This window comes from Balaenoptera borealis, assembly GCF_965194805.1.
Source record: "Balaenoptera borealis genome assembly, chromosome: 10".
NCBI lineage: Eukaryota > Metazoa > Chordata > Mammalia > Artiodactyla > Balaenopteridae > Balaenoptera > Balaenoptera borealis.
This window is the reverse complement of record NC_138874.1, coordinates 57,121,624-57,145,321: the sequence shown is the minus strand read 5'-3', so window position 1 is coordinate 57,145,321 and position 23,698 is coordinate 57,121,624. Positions and strand designations below refer to the sequence as shown.

General features: G+C 53.0%; 1 protein-coding gene across 3 annotated transcripts in view; it reads right to left on the bottom strand.

Annotated features, from left to right (window-relative positions):
* CDH23 (cadherin related 23) overlaps window positions 1-23,698 on the bottom strand; it is a gene marked incomplete at its 5' end in the record, with an annotated part of 434,991 nt that overhangs the window by 14,289 nt on the left and 397,004 nt on the right. For all 3 annotated transcript variants that reach the window (XM_082407240.1, XM_082407239.1, XM_082407238.1), the window contains 13 exons: window positions 176-345; window positions 912-1,136; window positions 2,390-2,506; window positions 5,813-6,271; window positions 7,789-7,992; window positions 8,708-8,833; window positions 10,154-10,256; window positions 11,657-11,764; window positions 12,319-12,528; window positions 13,095-13,228; window positions 18,860-19,040; window positions 19,697-19,816; window positions 20,109-20,330. In XM_082407240.1, the coding sequence (XP_082263366.1) occupies window positions 176-345; window positions 912-1,136; window positions 2,390-2,506; window positions 5,813-6,271; window positions 7,789-7,992; window positions 8,708-8,833; window positions 10,154-10,256; window positions 11,657-11,764; window positions 12,319-12,528; window positions 13,095-13,228; window positions 18,860-19,040; window positions 19,697-19,816; window positions 20,109-20,330 (2,379 nt within the window). The remainder of the gene's footprint in view (window positions 1-175; window positions 346-911; window positions 1,137-2,389; window positions 2,507-5,812; window positions 6,272-7,788; window positions 7,993-8,707; window positions 8,834-10,153; window positions 10,257-11,656; window positions 11,765-12,318; window positions 12,529-13,094; window positions 13,229-18,859; window positions 19,041-19,696; window positions 19,817-20,108; window positions 20,331-23,698) is intronic.

Genomic DNA, 23,698 nt, shown 5'->3' with positions numbered 1-23,698 from the left:
AGTCTCTGCCCTTGCCCGAGAAACTCACGGATGCAGACCACCCAGAGCATCAAGCTACTCATGGGTGGTCATTCCCACGGGACTTAAAGGCTGGCAGGGTGGGAGTGGAAGATGCCCAAAGGTGCCAAGGAATGGCTGCAGGTCCCAGACCCAATTTGTTGGCCTGGCCACCCACCTGGTAGGAGAGTTGGTCAAAGATGGGGTTGTTGTCATTGATGTCCACAATCTCCAGGTAGACAGGAATCTCAGCTGCCCGGGGCGGGGACCCATTGTCTGAGGCCCTCACGGTGAAGTTGAGCCAGTGCACTTCCTCATAGTCCACTGTCCGACTGGCAATGACCTTCCCTAAGACACAGAGACACCCACTGCCATTTTGGCCACCCCTCACTCGTGGAAGCTCTCTGAAGTATGAAGAGAGGGATCTGGGGCTCTGAGGGATGAGTATGGTCCCTTGAAGGAGGAGGGTGGCCAGGCAGCACTGCCCAGGCCAGAGGGCCGAGAATAACTGGCATCCAGCTGTTCTCCTCACTGGAGGGGTGAGAAAGCTATTCACAAGTCAAAGGAATGTACACTAACACGCTGAGGACCTCCTCTGGGACACTTCCCTCTTGGCCTTCTGGCTTCCTAAGTGATACTAACTGTGGAGGTTGGATGGTAGAGAGGGTGATGGAATATTCCAGGTTTCCAGCAGACACCGAAAGGGGCTTCCATCCCTACCTAGAGCTAGGCACTCTGTCCTTGCCTGTGGTTTGGGCATCTGGGAGTGACTAGAATGTTAGCCATACTGGATCTGGCCTAGCCCACTGAGAGGCTCCAACTGGAGGGTGAGAAGCAAGCCATGGTCCCTCTTGGAGGCTAAGCAGGCACAGACACATGTTCCCCAACCCTCCTCTGGCTGATTTCCCACCTACCTGCTGAGGAGTCTTCCAGCTGGACATAGCCCGGGGGTAACAGGTCCAGCAGGGTGTAGGTGATCAGCCCATTGAGGCCCTTGTCGGGGTCCACGGCTGCCACAGCGATGAGCGTGGTGCCTGGGGTGGCCCCCTCCAGGATCCTCTCCGTGTAGTAGGTGATCCCGAAGGGCTTGAATTGGGGCGTGTTGTCATTGACGTCCAGGATGTTGACCGTCAGCTTGGCTGGGGTGGAGGCAGGGGGTGAGAGTGGCATGAATGGGCCCCAGTGTGTCTGGGCCAGGCCTTCCTAAGTCTCAGCCAAACCCAGAGAGGATGGCAGCATCTCACAGTCCTCCTGGGACTCCCTAAAGCTTGCCCCAAGCCTCAGGTGGTGGCATGGCATGTGACCCTCGCCTCTGGTGTGGTCACTCACTCTTCCACTGGGAAAGGGGCTCGGGTTCTGCCAACTGGCTGGGTAACCTTGGTGGAACCCCTGGCCTTCACTGTGCCTCAGTTGCCTAACCTGTCCCATGAGACAGAACTAAGATGATCTTTAAGACCCTTTCCATGATTCAGCCTTTTGTTTCCCCCCTGAGTTGTTCCCTCCACATAACCAGCCTGGGCCCTTTGCCTCGCTGAGCCTGGGACAAGTATTGGGTTGGCCAAAAAGTTCGTTCGGGTTTTTCTGTAAGATGCCATGGAAAAGCCTGAATGAACTTTTTGGCCAACCCATAGGAGATGACCAGGTCTGCCCTTCCTTCCTGAAAACTTGGGCCTCTGGGCTGTAAAGATAAGCAGCCAGTATCTGCCAGGCCTATCTCCCCACCCCAGCGGCTGTCCTTGCCTCGTGGCAGAGTCCACGTGAGGCCACCCCATCCCTACACCCTCCTCCCCGCTCCCTGCTTGGCCCACACAAAATCCAGTGCCTCTAGCAGCCTGTCCGGGCTCGAGCTGCAGGCAGGGTGGCCTGTGCCCAGCTGCAGAAGGCAGCATGCACGCCCCTCTTTTCTCTGCCGTGGTGCCTGCGTCCCCCACTGTGGTGTCTGTGGCCTCAGTTCACCTTTCCTTGCTCTTTGCTTCCTCTGGCCTGACCAGGTGGCTTCTTATCAGATCTGAAGTTCCGATCTCACATCCAACCACACCCTGCTTCCCAGTTCTGACAATGGGATTCCAACCTAAGTCTCTGTCAACCCATCCTTTTCTCAGTCCCCTTCCAGCCTCTACCAAGCCTTCTCCCTACTCTGAGCCTTTGGAGTTCAAGATCACACACAATTCTGGGCTTCTGGATCCCCCACTGCTGAGCTCTGCCTGACAGCTGGGACCCAGGGCCACCCTCAGCCTCACTGTAGCTGCCACCTCCCCCACCCCTCCTGCAGCCTGACGACTGGCAGCCCCGTAGCTGGGTCCCGCTTCTCCCTCCCTGGGGCCAGGCCTGTGCCGGTTCTGGGCCTGTCCCTCTATGGGATCATGTGGGAGATGCCTGCGGGGAGCCTTACCATTTGGCACACTGACGGAGCGCTCTGGTAGGTCGCTGGCATTGTCAATCACTGAGAGAGTGACCTCATAGGTGGCAACCAGTTCCCGGTTCAGGGGGGATTTCACCATTACAGACCCTGTAGACCAGACCAGGTCAGGTTCAGCCCGAGAGGAACCCCCTAAAATCTGGGCCTGCCGGGGGGGCTCCTGGCCAACCCTCCCAATCCCCACCAAGGGCAATGATCCCCAAAGGACCCAGGACTTGCCGGTTTCATCTTTGGCTGGGATGACACCACAGCCATCTGCAAGCTGGGGGCACGTCACTCTGCCCCTCACTCACCGCTTACTAGCCAGGCAATTATTTAACCTCTCTACACCTCTGTTTCCTCATTTGTAAGATGAGGATAATTACAGTACCTACCACAGAGGGCTATTTGGAGGATTATAACAATTAACTGAATTTACATTTGTAAAGGGCTTAGAACAGTGCTTGGCACTTAGAAAGTGCTATGTAATTGCTTGTTTAAAAAACGCTTGTTGGAATTCCCTGGCTGTCCAGTGGTTAGGACTCCACGCTTTCACTGTTGAGGGCCTGGGTCCTATCTGCAAGCCATACGGCGTGGCCAAAAAAATAAAAGATGCTTGTATTCCACAACCATTGAACTTATGGTTAAAAATGGTTATGATGGTAAATTTTATATGTATCTTATCAAGATTCAAAAAATGCTTGTATTCTAGGGAGATCAAGCATAAAGGAAGGTCAAGGCAGCTAAAAAGCCCTGAGGGGGTTCCCTGGAGGGGACAGTGGTGGCACAGCCTACACAGTAAGGCCCACCCCTTTGTCTTGATTACGTGGGGCTGCCTGGAGCACCGTGAAAGGAGCACCGCCCTACGGCAGTACTAGCAAGGAGCTGTTTCCTTCTCTCCTACCCACTGCCTCCCCAAGCCCCTGCCTGCCCTCCAGAGGCTTGGGCTTGAACTGGACAGACTGAGTTTTGCCCATCTCAGGCCTGGCTCTGTTGGGACCTCTCTTCTTCCTGCCAGTTTGAGGGCCTGGTGGCTCTTCCTCCCATTGGCCTCATCCTAGGGTGAAACCTCCTCTCTCTCTCTTTTCCCAGCTCCCTCTCAGGCGTTGGGGTGTCTGGGATTCCCGTCCCCCTTGGCAGATCTGTCTGCTGAGCTTCTGTCCTCCTCGGGGCCCCAGCCAGGGGGCAGTCACTTACCCTGGGCCGCCGCCTCCTCCTCCTCCTCCTCCTCTTCCTACTCTCGCTCCCCGTCCCCGAGGCTGGGGAGCGAGGATGGGGAGAGGGTGGCTGCATTCAGTCTGCAAAGGCTGGGCCACGGCCTTGGCCCAGGCCCCACAGGGTGGGAAGGGTGGTAGGGGTGCGGTGCGTATGGAGGAAGGCGATGGGGTGAAGCAGAGAAGAGATGAGGTGGGAGGCGACAGAGAAACAGAGCTCAAACCTGTGGGCCTGCCAGCCGTGAGGAAGAGAGAAGAGGGTCAACATCAGTTAGTTCAGGGTGCAGAGGGGATGGAGCAGAGTAGGGCATGGGGGATGGAAGGGCTCAGAGCTGACCAGGGCTGGAGGTTTGGGAGGGATGGGGTGGACAGGAAGAGGCAGAGGGGCAGGAAGCCAGCGGAGCAAGTGGGAACCCAGTTGGAGAGGAGCACTCAGAGGGCTGAGGCTCTGGCAGGAAGAAAGGAGAGAGAGGTGAGCAAGGGAGGGGGAGAGCATAAGGAAGAGGGGCAGAGAAGACACTGGAAAGGAAAATAGAAGAGAAGAGAGTCAGTCGGAGGGAGGGAGGACAGAAAAAAAATGGGCAACAGTACAGCATAAAGTTGGGCTGGGTCATGGAGCAGCTCTCCATGGTCCTGAGAAACCACTGCAGCAGGAATTTTGCTAACCTGACACATGACTGAGCTAATTCCTCCTAGTGACTCATGGTTTTCCTGTCTTCCTTTTTCCTTTTTCCTCAGAGGCATACTGAGTTAATCATACTCTCTGGTTCACTGCACACTATGGTCACTGGCACTGTTCTTGTTTTATGTATGTATCTATTCCCTTTTATTCTCATACTCCTCTCCCCTTCTCTCCTCCCCTTGGGCAATGTATTAAAGTGTATTTTTTATTTGAAGGTGTTCCCGAAAATCATGTATTGTTTTTGTGTATGTATTTTACATGTATGCAATAGGATTCTGGTATATATAACTCATTCTATTTCTTATTCTTTTCAGTAAGTACTTGTTTTTAAGGTCTACCCATGTTTCTCTGTGTGCGTCTCATCTGTTGCTTCTAACAGCTTCCTGGTATCCCATGATGTGCACCCACCACATTTTACTCTCCAACATCCCAGGGATGGATGCCTTGGTTGCCTCCAAGCTCCTGTCACCAATAACACTGCAGTGAACATCCTCAGAGAGTCCCATTATCGACCTGAGAATTTCCTTGGGACATACACTCAGGAACAGAATGGCTGGGTCATGGGGTATGAGTGTACTTTGTGTTGGATTGCTGTCTAGATGTGAAATTAGTCAAAATTCCTAGAGCAGCATAGGATGTCCCCACATTGTCACCAATACTCAATACTGTCCAGCATCCTAATGTCTGCTAATCACATATGCAAAACCAATATCTCACTGATGTTTTACTACGCACTTCTCTGAATAACAATGATTTTTAGCGTTTTGTCATAGCCATGTTAGTTTTTCTGTCACTCCTCTGGGTCTTCCAAGAAGGACACCTGTAAGTTTGTCCCATGTCCCTTCCTTAACTCCCCAAAGGAGCAAAAACACTGAACTTTTGGAAGAATGGTAAAACCATCAAGATTATAATAAGCTGCATAAATCATGAATGATAAGCCACAGTTCCCTTTGTTTTGTGATAGTGTAAGAAAATCATTAAGGGTATACACACACACACATATGTAATATAGAAATGTGTATGTGTGTGTATATATATTATATATATTTTTCTATATTAAATACATATATATGAAACTTAGAGACAACTTAAATGGCCCGGATATATATGAAGAAAGTGTTCAACCACCCGGTTATTAAAGAAATGCATATTAAAACAAGGTGCCATTTACCTATGAAATTACAAACATGAAAACTGTGTAATATCTAATGCTGTCAAGAGTGTGGTGACATGGGCACTCTCATATAACACTGGTAGAGTAAGAGAATCAGACAGAGAGGGAGCTGGTCAAGGGAGAAGGAAGAAGAGAAGGGAGAGAGGGAAAGAGCCAGGGGAGAGATGGCAAAGAGAGGGAAGGATGTGGTGTCAGTAGTGGGGAAACAAGAGGAGGAAGGAGCAGCTGAGGGAAAGGGAGGAACAGAGCGAGAGAACAGAGAGAAGGAGGGTAAGGGAGAAAGCAGAGAGCCAGGAGACTGGGGCAGGGAGTCAGGAGGAGGGTTGGAGGGGAGCAGGCCCTTGTACCTGTGTTGATATTCACGGCAAAGGCGTCCTCCTGGTCGGGCACCAGGCGGTCAGTGTCATCCTTGGCCACGATGTCGATGATGTGGTACTCCAGCTTAGGGTTGAGGTCACGGTCGATGGCAGTGACGTTGGCAATGACTGTGCCTGGCTCAGCTGACTCCAGCACGCTCACCGTCTGGATGGGGTTGAGGAACTCAGGGCGGGAATCATTGATGTCATCAATAAGGATAGTGATGATGGCTGTGCCCGAGAGAGGGATGGTGCCCCGGTCTGTGGCCACCACTGTCAGCCTATAGGATTCCTGCTCTTCCCTGTCAATGGTGGCATTGCTGACGCGTATGACACCAGTGACTGGGTGGATGATGAAGCGGTCCTGAGCCCCAGCTTCTATTCGGTAGATGAGCTCCGCATTGAGGCCACTGTCCTCATCTGTGGCTGTGACCTGAAGGACTGAGAATCCTGCGGGGGTGGGAATGGGGAGCAGCTGAGCACAGCGGCTTCTTCTAAAAACATCACACCGAGATACTTTTCTTGGTGGTTCACAAGGCCCTCTTCCCACCATAGCCTTGCCAGCATCTATCTTTGTTTTCATTGTTGTATATAAAGACTACTTTATTTTTAAATTTATTTTTAATTGAAGTATAGTTGATTTACAATGTTGTGTTAGTTTCAGGTGTACAGCAAAGTGATTCAGATATATATATCGAGATACGTATACATATACATATATATATTCTTTTTCAGATTCTTTTACATTATAGGTTATTACAGGATATTGAATATAGGTCCTTGTTGTTTGTCTATTTTACATAGTGGTGTGCATCTGTTAATCCCAAACTCCTAATTTATCCCTCCCCACCCCCCCTTTTCCCCTTTGGTAACCATAAATTTGATTTCAAAGTCTGTGAGTCTATTTTGATTTTGTAAATAAGCATCTATCTTTTATGCCTTTTGCATGTTTGCAATTTTCTAGGAAAATGGTATCCTATTTTATTTTACATTCTTTGATTATTTATGAGACCGAAGAGTTTTTAATAATTTAATGATTAGTTGCACCTTCTCTTCTGCAAAGTGTCGGCCTTTGTCCTTTGCCCATTTTTGTCAATTTATATAAATTATATAATTATGATAACTTGTGACAAATATCTTTTTTTTTTTAGTTTGTTGTTTGCCTTTCGATACTGGTTATAATTATATGATGTAAAGAAGTTTAAAATTCATATGCACCAAAATTTAGTATTTTTCCTTTTTGACATTCTTCTGTTTCTTATATGCCTAGAACCTTCTTATCCCGAAATCAGATAAATATTCACCTGAAGTGTCTTCTTTTATTTTTTAACGTTTTATACTCTTCTACAGTTCCTTTAGGATGTCTTTGGGTTTCTTTTTGGTGTCTGATATGGGGTGAGAATCTAGACTAAATAAGAAGAGATGTTTTGCACACGAAATAGTTTTCACTATTGGTTTCATTGTTTCCTTTATCGCATATTACATTCCTTATAATTTACCGGTATCTGTTGCTGGGCTACTTTGTCCCAGAGTCTTGTGTTCATATCACGTGGTTTTAAATACTGTAGTTTGGTAATATGTTATAAATATCTGGTAAGACAAATCTGGCTTTACTATACTTATTTTTCAAAATGTCCTTTTTCTTCCAGATGACCATTAGAATCAAATTTATCTCCCCAATCATGTTTGATTTTGATGGGAATCATGTTAATCCTATTTTGATTTTAAAACAGTCAGTCTTTCCATCCAGGAACATGGACGGAACATACCTTAATAATCTCATTTTGTAGACAAGACGCTGTGGGTCCCAGAAGGGAGGTGAGGGGCACTTGGGTCTCCTGACTCCCTCTCCACCCACCCTGCTGCCCATCCTTCTCCCTGCTGGACGTGACTTCTACCTCCAATGCCCACAGACCACCAGCCAGCTCCTGCCTGGGGGCTGGGGGCTGGGGCCTGCCCCTGCGTACCTGGTGGGCAGTTCTCCAGCAGGTGGACAGTGAGGGCGGCAGGGCTAAAGGTGGGCCAGTTGTCATTGTCATCCAGGACGGTGACGAGCAGGTCGGCTGTGCCGTTGAGCAGCCCAATGTCCTCAGCCAGCAGCAGTAGCTCCAGGACAGCGGGTGAGAAGGCCTCCCGGTCAATGGTGACACCTGACCTCACTGTCACCACGCCTGGCACCCAGCGCCACCAGCCAGGGAGATACAAAGGAAAAGAGATGCAGTGGGAGACCAGGTGAGAACCAACAGGGAGGGGACAGATGTGAAAGAGGAGCAGAGAAAGCAACCCAATGACTCTCTTCCCCAAAGGCTCAACAACCACTGTTTAAGGAAGTCCCGTAGGTGCCAGTGTTCCGTGATTGTCCCTTCCCCAGGTGCCCTCTGCAATTCTCCCGAGTCCCACCTGGGCTGAATGACCCAGGCTGGAGGATTGACCAGCTCTGTTGAGAGAGGTGCTAGTATATCCCTCCTTGTCACCTGTCACTAAATCAGCCAGGACCAGACTGATGTAACACAGTCTCTGGGGAGATTTGGGTCTGGTTTGAGGACAGACCGTTGGCTTCTTCTGGCAGACTAGGAGCCCCATCCTCCGGGCTGGGGAAAGGGAGTTGGGGGACTGGGTTTGGGGGGGCTCTCTGCCGAGCCTGAGAGTTTATGCACCAGCAGGTCCCTTCTGTTGACCCCAAGTGTCTTGTGTCTTCCTGGTTCCTCCTACCCGGCCCCCGGGTGGCCTAATCCAGCTGTAAGATGGGGACTGTGAGGAATGGGGTCTCTATGGAGGGCCTGGATCCAGCACTGAGAAAGGAGAGCCTAGATCTAGCAGCGGGGTCACCCCAGCAGGAGGACTCGGAGCCAGGGTGGGAGAGCTGGGGTGGCGCAGAGGCCTCACCGGTGCTGTTGTCAATATCAAAGAGCCCGCTCTGGGCACCCAGCAGCTGGTAGGTCACCACGGCGTAGACATCCAGGTCTGCATCCAGGGCCAGGATGGGCCCATTGAGCACCGTCAGGGGGGTCCCTGGGCCGGGGGAGAGGGGTCACTGCAGGGCCGACCTGGCCCCCCGCCCACCCCTCCCCATCCCCCCCCCCAGTCCCGGTGAGCCATGGCTGACGATGGATGAGAGGGAGGGAGGGAGGCGAGGTGGACGGGGTGGGAGACCCTGGGCCGGGCTGCGGCAGCCTTGGCAGACTGACGCAGATGCCTGGGGAGCGGCCTCAAAGCCCTGCTGGGGAGAAAACACAACAGTGGTGAGCAAGCCCCTCTGGCCCGCCCGGAGCATGCCTGCCTTCCCAGCAGCCTTTGAGGCTGGCTACTCCGAGGGAGGGTCTGGGGGCTCCCTGACGTCCCCTCCCTATGTGGGGGCCCTGTCTAGGTATGCACCCCCAGCCCAGTCTGTCCACGCACGTGTGTCCACAATGCTCTAACAGCTGTCCGACTATACATGGCTAGGAACCCATATGCGTGTGCAGGACTCCACGTTCACACGGCCACGAGCACTCACACTATAGCACTTGCAGGCCTGGGAGTCCCCAGGTTGTGCACTTGTCTGCCTCTGCAGGTGGGCATATTTGCACACAGAGTGCACTGTGCAGGCACCCATGTGCCTGTGTGTGTCTGTGCACATGTGTAAGCCCACACATATGCCTTACATGGACGTGCATTGGCACACATGTGAGCATATACACAGGCAGTTTTAAGATTCAAATTCCTTCAGGGGAGACACCCAGCCAGAGACGAGGAGTATCTCAGCTCATCCCTTTCTGACTTAGAATCCAAGCTATGGGGGAGGCTGGAGGAGGAGTGAGGGGACCCTCCTGGGGAGACAGTGAAGAGGAGATTCTGTCCCTTTGAAGGGGGGTGACGCTGGTCAGTGCATGCGTGTGGGGAAAGGGTCACACTGACCTATGCGGGGCCCCGGCCCCCCACCTGTGATTACAGATGCTCCCTGAGCTTTCAGAAGCCTCTAGGGTGCCCTATGCTCCTGGAGTGGAGGGAGCAGGGAGTAGTAGGCCTACTCCCCTCCTGGGTAGTCCTTACACCTTAATGCCCCTCAAGGAGGGGCAGTGGGGCTGTGCTCAGACAGCCTTGGGGACCAAAGACCACATCCAACCAGACCTGTGGCCTCTTTGGTGGCCCCTAAGAGGCCTGGCAGCCCTGGCCCACCAGCCCTTCGGAGCTGTGCCCCTTTCTCCCCTCCACACCCTTCTGCACTTGCCAGGTCTGTGTTCAGCCAGGCCTCAGCTGGGCCCCCACCAGGCACAAGGGAGGTCCTCGGGCATCTGGGGCCCAGGTGGTGCCTGGCAGCAGCAGGGGTCCCCAGGTGGGCCCAGCACCTACCAGCAGGAGAGTTCTCCATCACCTCCGCCTGGTAGGTGCTCTCAGTAAAGAGGGGGTGGTTGTCGTTCTCATCCGCGAGAAAGACCAGCAGCAAGTCAAAGTCCTGTGGGAGACACGATGGGGGGGGGGTGCAGGCTGTGGGCCATGTTCTAGCAAAGCGCTCCAGTGGGAGGGGGACTTGGAAGGAGGGCGGGGTCACGGCAGAGAGGTAGATGATAGAAAAGCCCCCGCCATGGGTCCGGAGACCTGTGGTTCAAGCCTCTGCTGTGCTAGCAGCTCACAGGGTGGCCTTGGGCAAATCTTTCCCTCTATCTGGGCCCCAGTTTTCCAATCTGACAAATGGGGATCTTAAGTCCCTCACAGAGATGTTGTGAAGTTCACAGGAGAAGGGAGGTAAATGGTACTCAATCATGTTCCATCTCATGGTAAGGAAGGACTGTAGCCAGGAAGGTGAGTCTCAGTTTCCAGACCCTCCTGGCTGGCCTGGTCCCCTGGTCAGAGTTCATCCAAACTTCCACCCAGTGCTGCACTTCATACCTTTCCAAAAGCACAGTTATCCTATCTCTTAGAACCTCCCAGTGCCCTGGATGCTTCTCCATTGCAGAGGTGGGGGACCCAAGGCCCAGAGAGGGGGGTGACTATTCACAGCCACACGGTAAGTTAGCAGCAGAGTGGCGACCAGCCTCCAAGCTTCTGGGTTCCCACCACCCAATGCTGCTGCTTTCCAGGATGACCCAGGCCCTCCTAAAGGACAGGCAGAGGAGGGGGAGTGACAGAGGGAGAGAAAAGGAGGAGGGAGGACGTGAGAGAAGGAAGGAAGGGGAGGAGCACAGGATGAGAGACGCCAGTGGCCTGCACCTCCAGCCTGAAGTCTCCTCGGCCTGTACAGATGCAGAAACTGAGGCCCAGAAAGGGCTGAGCCATGCAACTAGTCAGAAGCAGAGCTGAGATGAGCCAGACCTAGGCTCACCTCATGGGCTGGGAAGAGGGCTGATTCCTACCCCCAAATGGACTGTTTGCTTTGCAATACCCACTTCCTCTTAGTAAAGAGAGCCAACTTTTTGGCTTTTCAGGGAAAAGCCACCTGGAAAACGCAATCCCTTCAGAACCCCAGAGTACGTGCTTGTGTACATGTGTCCCCCCACTGCCACCCCTGACACCACTGTCGTGTGTGCCCAGGTATCAGTGATTTGGGGAGAAAAGATGATGGCTGGTATTTACTGAGTGTTTGCCATATGCCAGGCACTGTGCCGAGGACTTGACAGATATTGGCTCCTTCAAGTCCTCTCCACGATTCTGGGGAAGGTGTGTCTCCATTTGGCAGAAGAGAGAGTGGAGGCTGAGAGACAATGACTTGCCAGAGCCACACACCCACTGACAGACAGAAGTGGGATTTGAACCCAGCACTTGCTTACTCCAAAACCTGTGCATCTAACCCCCGGGCCATGCCGCCCGGGTACATCCAGCACCAGCCCTGCTCCCCACTATGCCCCCCAGCCTTACCCTCCTGGCTATGCGTGGATTCTCTGGGTTGTCCTTCACGGAAATGGTCAGCTTGTATTCCGGGATCCGCTCGCGGTCCAGGGGCCGGTTCACAGTGACGATCCCTGTCTGGGATGTAGAGGCTGGTGAGCTGAGCAATGACCTGCTCCCTACTTTGGGCTCTGGCCCACAGAGGCCCAACTGCTCTGCCTGTAGGAATGGCCGTGAATGATCTCCCTAAATCACCAAAGATATGGTCTAGAAGGCCAAAATGGGTCAGCAGGGCCTTGCCAGAGCAAGAGTGACCCACCAATGCCCAGGTCTTGCTGCCTGAAAGGGATGGTCCCTCTGAGGACCCCATGGTGACAGCAGCCGGTAACACTCCAAGAGGTCACGAGAGGACGTCTTGGTGCACCTTGGTACAAACCAAGTGATACCGAAGCTCTGGTCCCATCCCTGCACACGACAAGCCTTGGGGTGACAGGGACCCCAGAAGTGGCTCACCTAGGAATCCAAGATTCCATGCTTCTCACGGAGACCCCACATCCCAGTGGAGGGTAGAGACTTGAGGAGGAAGTGGAACCAACAGAAGCCCAGACAGCAGAGTAGAAAAGCCCCTAGGGCAGGGTCCTGTTTTTTAGGAAAAATCCTGGGGGCTTCCCTGGGGTCAGACCCAGCCTTACCGTGGCATTGATGGAGAAGGCCCGCTCTCGGTTGCCTGCAGTGATGTTGAAGGTGAGGAGGGCGTTGCACCCGCTGTCAGCGTCGCTGGCCAGGATACGGGCGACGAAGCTGGAGACGGGGATGTTCTCACTGATGGTGACGTTCATGGGTAGGTTCAGCAGCACGGGGTCGTTGTCGTTGATGTCCAGCACCCGGATCCCCACCAGCATCTGGGACACGTCAGGGAAGAGGAGGAAGTGAAGGAGAAGGACCAGGAGAAAAGGGGGCACGGGGGAGATGGAGGAGAGAGGGGAGGCAGAGAACGGGATGGTGGACATGGCGGCCGAGGAAGAGGCAAGGAGGCAGGTGGAGTGGGATAGCAAAGCGGTGGTAACAGAGGAAGGAAAGGTGCAGCTGGTCGTGGGGAGGAAAGAGGAAGCCCAAGAAAATGATAACAAAAAAGGCAAGAGGATGAAAACGAGGATAAGAGGGAAGCAGGAAAAATAGAGGCAGGGGCGGGATGGAAATGGCAGAGTGACAGGTGCGGAGGCCTGGCTGACAGCACAGCCTCCCCAGGGAGCTCCGTGTGGCCGTGGCTGCCAGGCCCCAGGTCCAGCCTCCACGGGTGAGCCTCACGAGGCACTCGCAGGTCTGGTAGGGGCCCTGAGGGCCGGGACTGGCTCCGGAGCAGCCTGAGGCTGCTATGGGCACGAAGGTGGCAGCGTTTATAGGAGTCTCTATGGAGGGTTCAGGGGGCAGGGAGGTGTAGCCAGTGGAATGGGGCCCCCAGACTCACCGTGGAGCTGAGCGGGGGCACCCCCCTGTCTCGAGCACAGATGGTCAGGTTGTAGAAAGCACTGGTCTCCCGGTCCAGCTCCACATCCTTCTGGACCCGCAGCACCCCTTCCACGGGAGAGATCAAAAACTCCCCTGGGTGTCACCCAGGAGAAGCCAGGGTTAGCTGAGAATGGCCAAGAGTGGTGGAGGGCCCAGGCCTTTCCCTGCTTCCTCTAGTGAGCCTTACTCACCATGGTCAGGGACAGCTGGGGCGTGGGCCCTCCAGCACCCCCTGCTTCAGACCCTCATGGGACTTGCCAAGGGCTGGGAAGTGCAGGAGGCAGGAGAACAGATAACTCCTAGGGGTACAAGCGGGCAGGGGCCCACTCATGCCCTGATAGGCCTGAGATGCCAGGCCAGGGACCCACCTTGGGTAAGACAGTTATGTTGAGAAAGTGAGGGCTCCCTTTCTACACAAGCACTCTCTTTGTCACCACTATTGATCTGAAATCAATTAACGAAGGTGTCGGAAGCTTTGCCAGGTACGATCCTTTCCAGATACCACATCTTGTAAAACAGGATATTGTGGAAGGGCAAAGCTAACCCCAAAGGGACTCCTTGCTAGTGGTGAGGCACCGGGGCAGGACGGAGCGGGAGGGACTGAGGACAGGGAAGCCCCCAACTGCCTTCCATTCAGCCCTGGTATGGAGCCACATGGAGCGCAGCCAGGGCTCTCCCAGGCCTATGGCCATCCCTTGGGCCCTAGTTGGCCCTGATTTCCTTTCTTTGAGGTTGCTGAGGACCCTCAGCTGGCCCTTTGGCTTCAGTCCTTGTCTTGGCCTGGCTGAGGGGCCAGATGTCCGAGGATGTCTAGAGCAAGAACCTCAGATTCTCAGGCTCTGAACTGGAAGAGACCTCAGAGACCATCCCATTTCCTTTGGAAAATGAAACAGGAAAGAAGGGTGATGACTTGTTAGAGCCCCCATAGCAAGTAAACAATAGAACCCGGACTCGAACCTAGGGCTCTGCATCTCAGCTCACTACATCCATGAGACTTACCACTCAGAGCTGACCAGGGTGGGAGGGATAAGAACAGGGAGGGGGTGGAGGAGAAGAGCAGAGGGGCAGGATGACAGGGGAGCGAGTGGGGTCCCAGTTGGATAGGAGTGCTCAGGGGGCTGAGGAAAGTGAGGGAAGATGAATGAGGGAGGAGGGGAGAGTGTGAGGAAGAGGGGATCATCTCTATGCACTCCCCCCAGGAACTGGGAAGAGTGAGAAAGTTACTTCCTTCACTTTCCCTTTTGACATCTGGGGGAAAAGGCTTAGAGTGGGGCAATGACTCGCTCACAGACACACAGCACGCAAGGGTGCCGCAAGGACAGAGGCCCGAGCTCCCCAATGATTTTCCCTGCCTGCTTCTACCTACCTCACAACTCCCTGCCCCTTCTGCCTGCACATCCTACCTCACAACTCCCTGCCCCCAGCTCCTACTGCTCTGATTTACCAAAACAGCCCCTCCGCAGCCCACCTGCAGCTGGGATTTCCCACCAGCCCTTCCGCTCCCAGCAGTCCTATGGGCTACACCCTGCTTAGAGGGGCGGAAGCCACTTGAAGCAGGATTTCCTGAGGCTGATAATCCAAGGTCTCCAAAGAACAGGGGATTCCCTTTCTAGGGGTTTCCCAGCCCTGTCTCAGCCCCTGGCCACATGCAAGCAGGTGGCCAGCTGCCTTCTCTCCGAAGCGAACCACCCCGTTGATGGAAGGGAAGAGGTTCCGAAGGCTCACAGGAGTAGGCCTGAGGTGCTGGGGGCTGGGCCCAGGCTAGACCCCCACAAGGTCAGCTCAGTGGGGGAGGTAGGCAGGTCAAAGGCCCCCAAACGGCAAAATGCCCTCCTCAGCAGCTTGCCCCGGGGCCTGAAACCCCCAACCTTCCACTCCTTCTGGAGATAGAGGGTTAAAAGCAGAGGCTTCCCATCAGTCATATCCCGGTCTGCAATGCTGACTTCACTCCTATGTGCCCTTGGGCATGTGATTAAATCTCACCTTGATGTTCTCATCTGAAAAATGGGCTAATAAAGAGGTACCATAGCAGGGTTGTGCTGGTGCTGGATAAGGCCCAGTTCACCTTGTGTATGCTGGACCCACGGCAGCTCTTTGTATCATTAGGGGCATCCTGAAAGGGAGCCCAGGCAGCCCTGTGAAGGAGCTGGGGGCTTACACGGAAGATGAGGATGTAAGAAAGGGGTCCAATGAGTGGACCTGACCAGAAAGGGCCGCTGGAGTTTCTGAGAAGGCCGGGATAGAGGGGGAGAGGTGCAAGTGACATGGCCTGTTTCCCAACCGTTCTTTTTTTTTTTTGGCTGCGTTGGGTCTTCACTGCTGTGCGCGGGCTTTCTCTAGTTGTGTTGAGCGGGGGCTACTCTTCCTTGCGGTGCGTGGGCTTCTCATTGCAGTGGTTTTTCCTGTTGCGGAGCATGGGCTCTAGGCGCGCGGGCTTCAGTAGTTGTGGCATGTGAGCTCTAGAGCACAGGCTCAGTAGTTGTGGTGCACGGGCTTAGTTGCTCTGTGGCATGTGGGATCTTCCTGGACCAGGGCTCGAACCCGTGTTCCCTGCATTGGCAGGCGGATTCCTAACCACTGCGCCACCAGGGAAGTCCTCCCAACTGTTCTTTGACCACGTGTCTCCTCGCAGCTTAGTGGGGCTTATAAGAGCCCAGGCAGCCCTGATGTCTTCCCACCAGCAGGAGCCCCCTCCAGGTTCAGGCTTCAGTGGTGGGAAGGTGACCTTGAAGCCGGGTGGCTTGGAGTACATCCTTTCACCCGTGGTGTCGCTAAACTGGCTTTCCAGGAAAACAGCCCTGATTTATAGTGTTTGTCAGTTTTTCAAATTACCAACATGGTGTCAGTGAACCCGGAGGTGAGGAGAGAGGTGGGGAGTGGAGGTCGTGACCCGGGCGAGCCACTCCGGCACAGCACTAGGTCATCCCCCTCACCCCGCCCAGCCTCTGCTTATCTCCTCTGGAGTGGGGGCAGTGCTCCATGATCCCCAAGTTACCTTTGGGCTGTGAATGTCTACTCTTCCTTTCCAGGGGGAGGGAGCCCCAGGCCGGGTCCACCTGGGGAAACTCCTGGCCCCTCTCACTCCCCCAGGGGCCTGCCTCTCTGCCTGCCTCTATGAGGCCCCAAGTTCCTAGGCTGGCCCCGATCCTGTGTGCACTTATCCTGGCAGGTTCTGCTCAGGACTGCAAAGGCCCGTGGCAGGGAGCAGTCTGCAGTTTGCTGGGCATGAGTGTGAGCCCTGAACCCTGGAGGTGGGCGCAGAGAGGTTCCCTTCCTGGGAGGGGCTCAGCTGCCCACCCAGCACCCACCTGTCAAAGCAGACTTTGGCATCCTCCTGAACAGGAGCAGGACTCCCATGAAATGATACCACCGCTGTGTGTGTGTGACAAGAGCACAGGAGAAAGGCCCATGCTCTGCTGGTTGCAGAGCAGGAAGGCACAGTGCCTGGCCAGGGAAAGGACTTTTGGGACATGAAAGGGTGACATGTCAGAACAGAGTGACCCACCGCAAGCTCTGGACAGCAGGGGCTCCAAGCCTGGCCCTACAGAAGTGGGTTTGTGTTTTTAACCTCTTAATTGAAAATTCATCCCAGGTTCTATAACCTCTCCTCTGCCTGCTGTGTCAGTGTGCTCCTCTCATCTCATGCCTTCAAATATCTCTGGGGTGACTACTCCCAAATACCCCTCTCCACTGCAGACCTCTCTCCTGAACTCCTGGCTTGTACATCCAAGGCCTATCTGACATCTCAAACCTAACCTCACCCTCCTCCCCACCGCCCCACCTTTCCTGCTCCTGCTGCAGTCTTCCCATCTGCTAACAGCACGGTTGCTCAGGCCAAAACCTTGGTGTCATCCTTGACTTTCGCTTACATCTCACATCCAATCAGTCAGCACGTCCTGTTGGCCGTCTATGAAATATACCAGAACTCTCACGATCTCCAGTGCCGCTTCCCTGGTCCCAGCTACACCATCTCTAGCCCCAGTGACTGCAACAGGCTCCTACCAGGCATTCCCTAACCTCTATGGTCTGGTCTGACCTCAGGAAATGGAGTGCTCCTGTTGAAATCTAAGTCAAATCACATCCCTCCTGTGCTCAAAGCTCTCCTACGGTTCCCATGTTACTCGGAGAAAAAGCCAAGTCCTTATAATGGCCTACAAGACCCAACATCTGTCTCTATTACCTCTCTGATCTCATCTCTTCTTACTCTTCCCCTCGCCTGGCTTCATGCCAGCCACTGGGTTGCTTTGCTCCTCTGTGAACAAGCCAGGCACACTCCAACCTCAGGGCCTTTGCACTTGCTGCTCCCTCTGTCTGTCATGCTCTTCCCTGGATGTCCACATGACCCATTCCTCACCTCCTTCAGGTCTTTGCTCAAATGTCACCTCCTTGCACAGGTCTTCCTTGAGCACTCTTTCTAAAACTGCAGCCTTCACCCTGGCATTCCCCATCTCCTGGCTTTATATTTCTCCATAGCACTTAGCACCTCCCAATAGACTAAGTCGTCTGCTTAACCAGTTATGTTCATAGCCTGTATCTTCCAACTGGAACATATGTTCTATAAGGGCAGGGATTTGTATCTGTTTTTTACCATTCTGTATCCTCAGCATTTGGAATGTGGTCAGCAAACATGTTCAATACATACTTATTGAGGGCTCAATTAAAAATCAGGATGTTTCACAAAGATTTGGATTTCCAGCATTTCTTTTAAAAATGGGAAGGGCTCCCCCGCCCCAACCCCGGGGCCTGCATTTCAACCTGCCCACAATCGGCAAGAGCGGAGCTGTGGCTGCTGCAGTCCCCACTACTCCCTATTCTCTTGCCCAGACCTTTTCTCCCATGTGTGCTCCCTGCATGGCCCCAGTAGGCCTTGACTTTGGGATTCCTACTCTACAAAAGTGACTAAAAACTGGGCTTCCCTGGTGGCGCAGTGGTTGAGAATCCGCCTGCCAATGCAGGGGACAGGGGTTCGAGCCCTGGTCTGGGAAGATCCCACATGCCGCGGAGCAACTGGGCCCGTGAGCCACAATTACTGAGCCTGCGTGTCTGGAGCCTGTGCTCCGCAACAAGAGAGGCCGCGATGGTGAAAGGCCCGCGCACCGCAATGAAGAGTGGCCCCCGCTTGCCACAACTAGAGAAAGCCCTCGCACAGAAACGAAGACCCAACACAGCCATAAATAAATAAATAAATAAATTTAAAAATGGTCCACATCAAAAAAAAATCTTTAAAAAAAAAAAAAAAAAAGTGACTAAAAACTATCCTGAGAAATTGCTCTGGCCAGGCAAGCCCTGCTCTTCAACTGAGGAGAACAGTCGGGGTAGCTGTGAAGGCTATTAAGGGATGATGAGATGTGCAGAGAAATCTGGGTGCTCCCTGCATGTGTGCATCTGGGGGGTCCTGAAGGTCTGGGGCAAGGATGCTCGTCTTTCCTCTTGCCTGGAGCCTTTTCTCTGGGTATGACACAGGGGTGTTTTCTATCAGATTCTCAAAGGAGTCTGTGACCTTCCAAGGCTACCAGCCTCTGCTCCCAGATTTCAGAGTGTTCTCACCATATTCCTGGGAGAAGATTATTTCCATCATCTTATGGATGGGGAAACTGAGGCCCCATCACACAATGGTGGGGCTAATTGCCCTGAGACTTCCTTTTTCATCCTGTTCCTGAGTGGGGTCGGGGAGAGGCCCACTGGGTCATGCCACCCCCATCACCCAGCTCAGGCCCCACTCACCCAGAGGGTCTCCATCCACGATGCTGTACTCCACCTGCCCATTGGGGCCCGAGTCCCGGTCATGGGCCAGGAAGGTCCACACTCTGGGTCCTGGTTGGCCCTCGGTGACATCAAATGGTCCCTCGTAGTCTCTGGGGAAGGTGGGCACATTGTCGTTGATGTCATTCACGTTCACAAGCACCTGAGATGATGGGTGAACTTAGTCAGGACTGCACCCCAGCCAGGCCTGTTCATCTGTAAACTAGATCTGATAATCCTGCCTCATAGGATGATGGAAGAATCATACTGTTCAATGGAAGTGGGAGGGCTTTTTAAGCTATTCATGTGGATAAGTTATTGTTATTGTCAAAGTCTCTCTATGGGCATAATAATGTTACCAATAATAATGCTATGAACTTCTGTTTATTACTGTACTATGGTCATCTTTCTTCTGGTTTCATTTGCTCCTCCCACACCCTGAAACAGTTTTTTATTATCCCCCCTTTACAGAGGAGGAAAGTGAAGCTCAGGGAGGTTAAGTGACTTGCCCAGAGTCACACAGTTAGGAAGTAGAGGATCAGGGACATGAACCCCTGTTGGTTTGACTGGAGTTTGTGCTCTTCCCATGAAGGGGAGGAAAGCAGGTGTCATCATCTATCTGATAGCTGCAGCCACACAGAGAGGTTCAGTAACCCCCTCAAAGTCACACTGCAAGTTTGGGTGAGTTGCTGAGAACAGGACAGGGCTCGTGGATTTAGGCGTTTCTCCTGGAAACCCCGCCTCCCCACAGGACCTTTCTGTGACCTGTCCTACCCCACCCCCAAGTTGGGGCTGTGTCCCATCTACCCACCCACCCACCGTGGTGGTAGAGGTGAGGCGATGGGACAAGATGGGACACTGGTCCGTGGCGGTGACGATCAGGGTGTAGCGGCCATGGCTGATCTCGTAGTCCAGCTCCTTGGCAGCACGGATGACGCCCTGCAGGATAAGTAGAGGGGACGAGGGTGGATCAACAGGTGGTGGGTCTGGGGCACCCTCTGACCACCCCAGGAGGGAGGTAGGCCCTAACATCCTGGCCATAACAGGGATCCCCTGCTGTCCTCTAAACCGGGCCCCACCCAACCTTTTCATCCTCCCGTACTGGCTGCCCCCCCAGTTTCCTCCCGGACTCCATCTCTGCTCTGCTCCCACCCCCATGGTGTCACTGAGCTCCCCTCCCATCCCTTTAGCCAGCTGACCCTCTTTCTGGACCCCGCCACCAGCCGCTGACCGTGTGCCTGTTGATGCGAAAGGTGTCGATGATGTTGCCTGCAACGATGGCATAGGTAACTGTGCCGTTGGGCCCCTCATCCAGGTCTAGTGCCTGGATGGTGACGAGGCTGGCATTGATTGTGTCCGGGCCCTCATCCAGTAAGATCTCGTAGTGGGGCTGCTGGAACACGGGCGCGTTATCGTTCTCGTCCACGATGGTCACGTACACGTGGGTGGTGGCCTATGGAGAACAGCATGATCAGGTTCCTTGGTCAGCTGGCTAGAGGGTTTGAGGTGGAGCCAGCTGGATGTATTCCTAGGCTGCACTTACTCAGTGTGATCCAACATGGCGAGGGAAAGGGAGAAGGATGAGAGCGAGGGAAGTCACAGGCTGATAGAGGAAATCACAGAGGCTCTGTCAAAACCAAGCTAGGTAACTGCTTAGGTCCAAGATGGCACTTGTACCACCACTCTTATTGTCCATGACATCACGAATCAATCATGGCACTGCTGAGGCCAGATGCAGCCTCAGGATCCTTGTTAGCACACAGATCTAGTGATTATAATTGGCATATGAGATGAACTCCAGTAACTGCCTCCAGGCAATAGCTTTTTTTTTTTTTTGAATTTTTGAATTTTATTTATTTTTTATACAGCAGGTTCTTATTAGTTACCCATTTTATACATATTAGTGTATATATGTCAATCCCAATCTCCCAATTCATCACACCACCCCCCTCTGCGACTTTCCCCCCTTGATGTTCATACGTTTGTTCTCTACATCTGTGTCTCTATTTCTGTCCTGCAAACCGGTTCATCTGTACCATTTTTCTAGGTTCCACATATATGCGTTAATATACGATATTTGTTTTTCTCCTTCTGACTTACTTCACTCTGTATGACAGTCTCTAGATCCATCCACGTCTCTACAAATGGCCCAATTTCGTTCTCCAGCCCATAGCTTTGACTGGGCCAGGGCCTTACTGACCCTGGGCCTCCTTCCAGATCACAAAAAGCAAGAATGTGATATACTCAGCCCACCCTTTTAAGCTTCACCCATTGTTCATGTAAATGGAAGCAATGCCTATTTTCAGCATTTTTGAGAGGAAGGACATTGGGTTTGGGGCTACTACACGTGCAGAATTTGTTGAGCTGTGAAAAATAAAGCTCATAGCGCATGACTTCACTGCAAGGACAATTTCACTCCATATTCTCCTGTGATTGGCCATTTTTGGCTGATGCTTGGTCCAATCAGACCACAGATAATATTTAGCCAATCGAAAGTCAGCAAGCAGCACTCAAGAACCATTGAGAAATGGTTGATGTGGCACTTCACAAGCAGAGGAGATAAATGGAAGAAAGAAATTAGCCATGTGCTGGTATTCTGTGTCCCTCGGCTGCCCTCCTCTCTTCTCTGCTTCTCTACCTGGGAGGATGTCCTCTGTGGACTGCCTCACCTGGGCTCCTTTGCCATCTGGCTTCCAGATGGTTTGGCCAGTGGGAGGTCCCGGCAGAAGACAGGAGGAGAGGTGGTGGGGGCATTTCTGCCTCACTCCCTCCTTTCCTCCCTGTAGTTCTGCCAGAGGCTGTGTTTCTCTTGCTGGGTGGCCCCTTTTTCACGCCTCTGGCCCTCACTGGGCTCCAGTCACCTCACGCCCTCTTTTTGTCCTTCTGCACCCGTGGGTGATAATGGCTTACTGCAGTTTTTAGTCTATGGGTGCTTCACCAGCCCTCTGTAAACAGTCCCTCCATTAAACTTTCTTCAATTGAGCCCTTTCTGAGTGTGCCTTCTCTTTCCTGCCAGGACCCTGACTCATACAAACTGTAATTAGTGATTAATATAAAATAATAAGGTTATAACAACTTCAAAAACATCTGGGTAGAGAGAATGTGACCAGGCCATTGCCAAGGGCAGGGAACAGAAAGCAGGTGGTGCAAAAAGCTGGATGTAGACAACTTGTGTGCGCCTTTTCTGGGGTCTGGCTGGCTCTGGAACCACCTGTGGAAGGATGGACAGATGGACAGAAGACTGTCACTGCCCCTGCGGAGGGCATGAGTCCCCTGAGCTGCAGCTCTAGATCTTGGCAGGGGGAGGGGTGAGGGGGGTGGGGCATGTTAGGTGGTTGCTGGAACTGTTTCCAAAGCAGGTAGGCTTGACAGCCTTGAGATGGGGCTCTGTAACCTTGGACATGTCACAGAGGTCCTTTCTGGACCTTTTCTGTCTGTTAGTAAGGGACTTGACTTGTTCTTTAACATCCCTTCTGGCTCAGACATTCCGAGGATCTGGCCTGCCAACATCAGTCTGAATCCCTCCTCCATCAGGGAGGTATTCCTTTGGGTCTTAGAGTCTCAATGAATCTTCATAAAAATAACAATCACACAGAGAGGGAAAATGCATTAGTTTTACATTTCTCAAACTTTCCCACTGGAGTGGAGAGGGAACTGCACTGAGTTGGGGAATAGCCTGAAGCATTTGTCTCAAGAATGAAATACCTTTGAAATCTCTCCTGTTATCTTTGAAAGCTCATATAAATTTCGCAATCTTTTCCATAATGTGTTTGCATTAGTTTCCATTAAAAATGGTGGTGGAGGCCCCAAATATTTGAGTAAAGTTGACTGTCAAGGAAGGCCACCGCGTTCATCTTGTGGCTCTGCACACAAGACACAGCTCTGAGCACTTACCACTGGCGAGGAGCCCAGCACTGCATCCTCCCGAGCCCCTTCGGCCAGCAAGAGCACACGAGTGCCGCCCTACAGGAAAGGGCTGGATTCCAGCCTCACCAATGGGGGTGGTGGTACTGACATTTCCTACTTTCCCAGACTCCTGGAAGTGGGTCTAACCATCGTCCAGGCTGCAGGGGCTGAGAGTGGGGGGCTCTAATAATGCTGCCCCATGGAGCCCCTTCTCTCTGAGACCAGGACTTGAAAGAGGAGAGAGGTATCGCCAGCAGTGCCAGTGCTGGGTGGGGTGCAAGAGCAAAGGACTAGAGGGGGGTGTGTGTGTGAGAGCATCCTGCAGACATCTAGGGTGCAGGGAGTAAGAGAGGCTGGGGCCTGGGTGAGAGGAGTACTGATGATTTTCTGTGGGACACACTACCTGATGTTACACACACACACACACGTGTGTGTGTCCTAGTGTAGGGGTGTGCCAAGCCTGCTGGGTACTCCTGCACCTGTGCCATGTCTGTGTGTGTGCATGTGCACAAGGGTGTTGCAGGCTCTGGAATCTACAGTCAAGCCTGCCCCAACTCACTCACCTAGCTCTTTACAAAAGTTAGATTTCATCCATCCATCCATCTATTCATTCAGTCAGTCAGTCAGTCAGTCATTCCACTACTGGGAGTGCCAGGACCTGGGCTGGGCTGGAGGACGTCAGGTACAAGCCTCTGCTGGTGGGTGAGGGCTGATACAATCTATGATGATGATGATGTATCATGCTAAGTTAGACGCAGATGTACTTCTCAGGCTTTACAACAATATTAATCCTCTGCAAAGAGTAATGGGGGAGAGAAGAAAAGGCTTCAAACGGGCGATCAAGTGGCGCTGACTCTTGGCGTACTGACTGGCTCCCTCACCTCCAAGGCCAGCCGGGTGCGAGTCAGCGGGAAG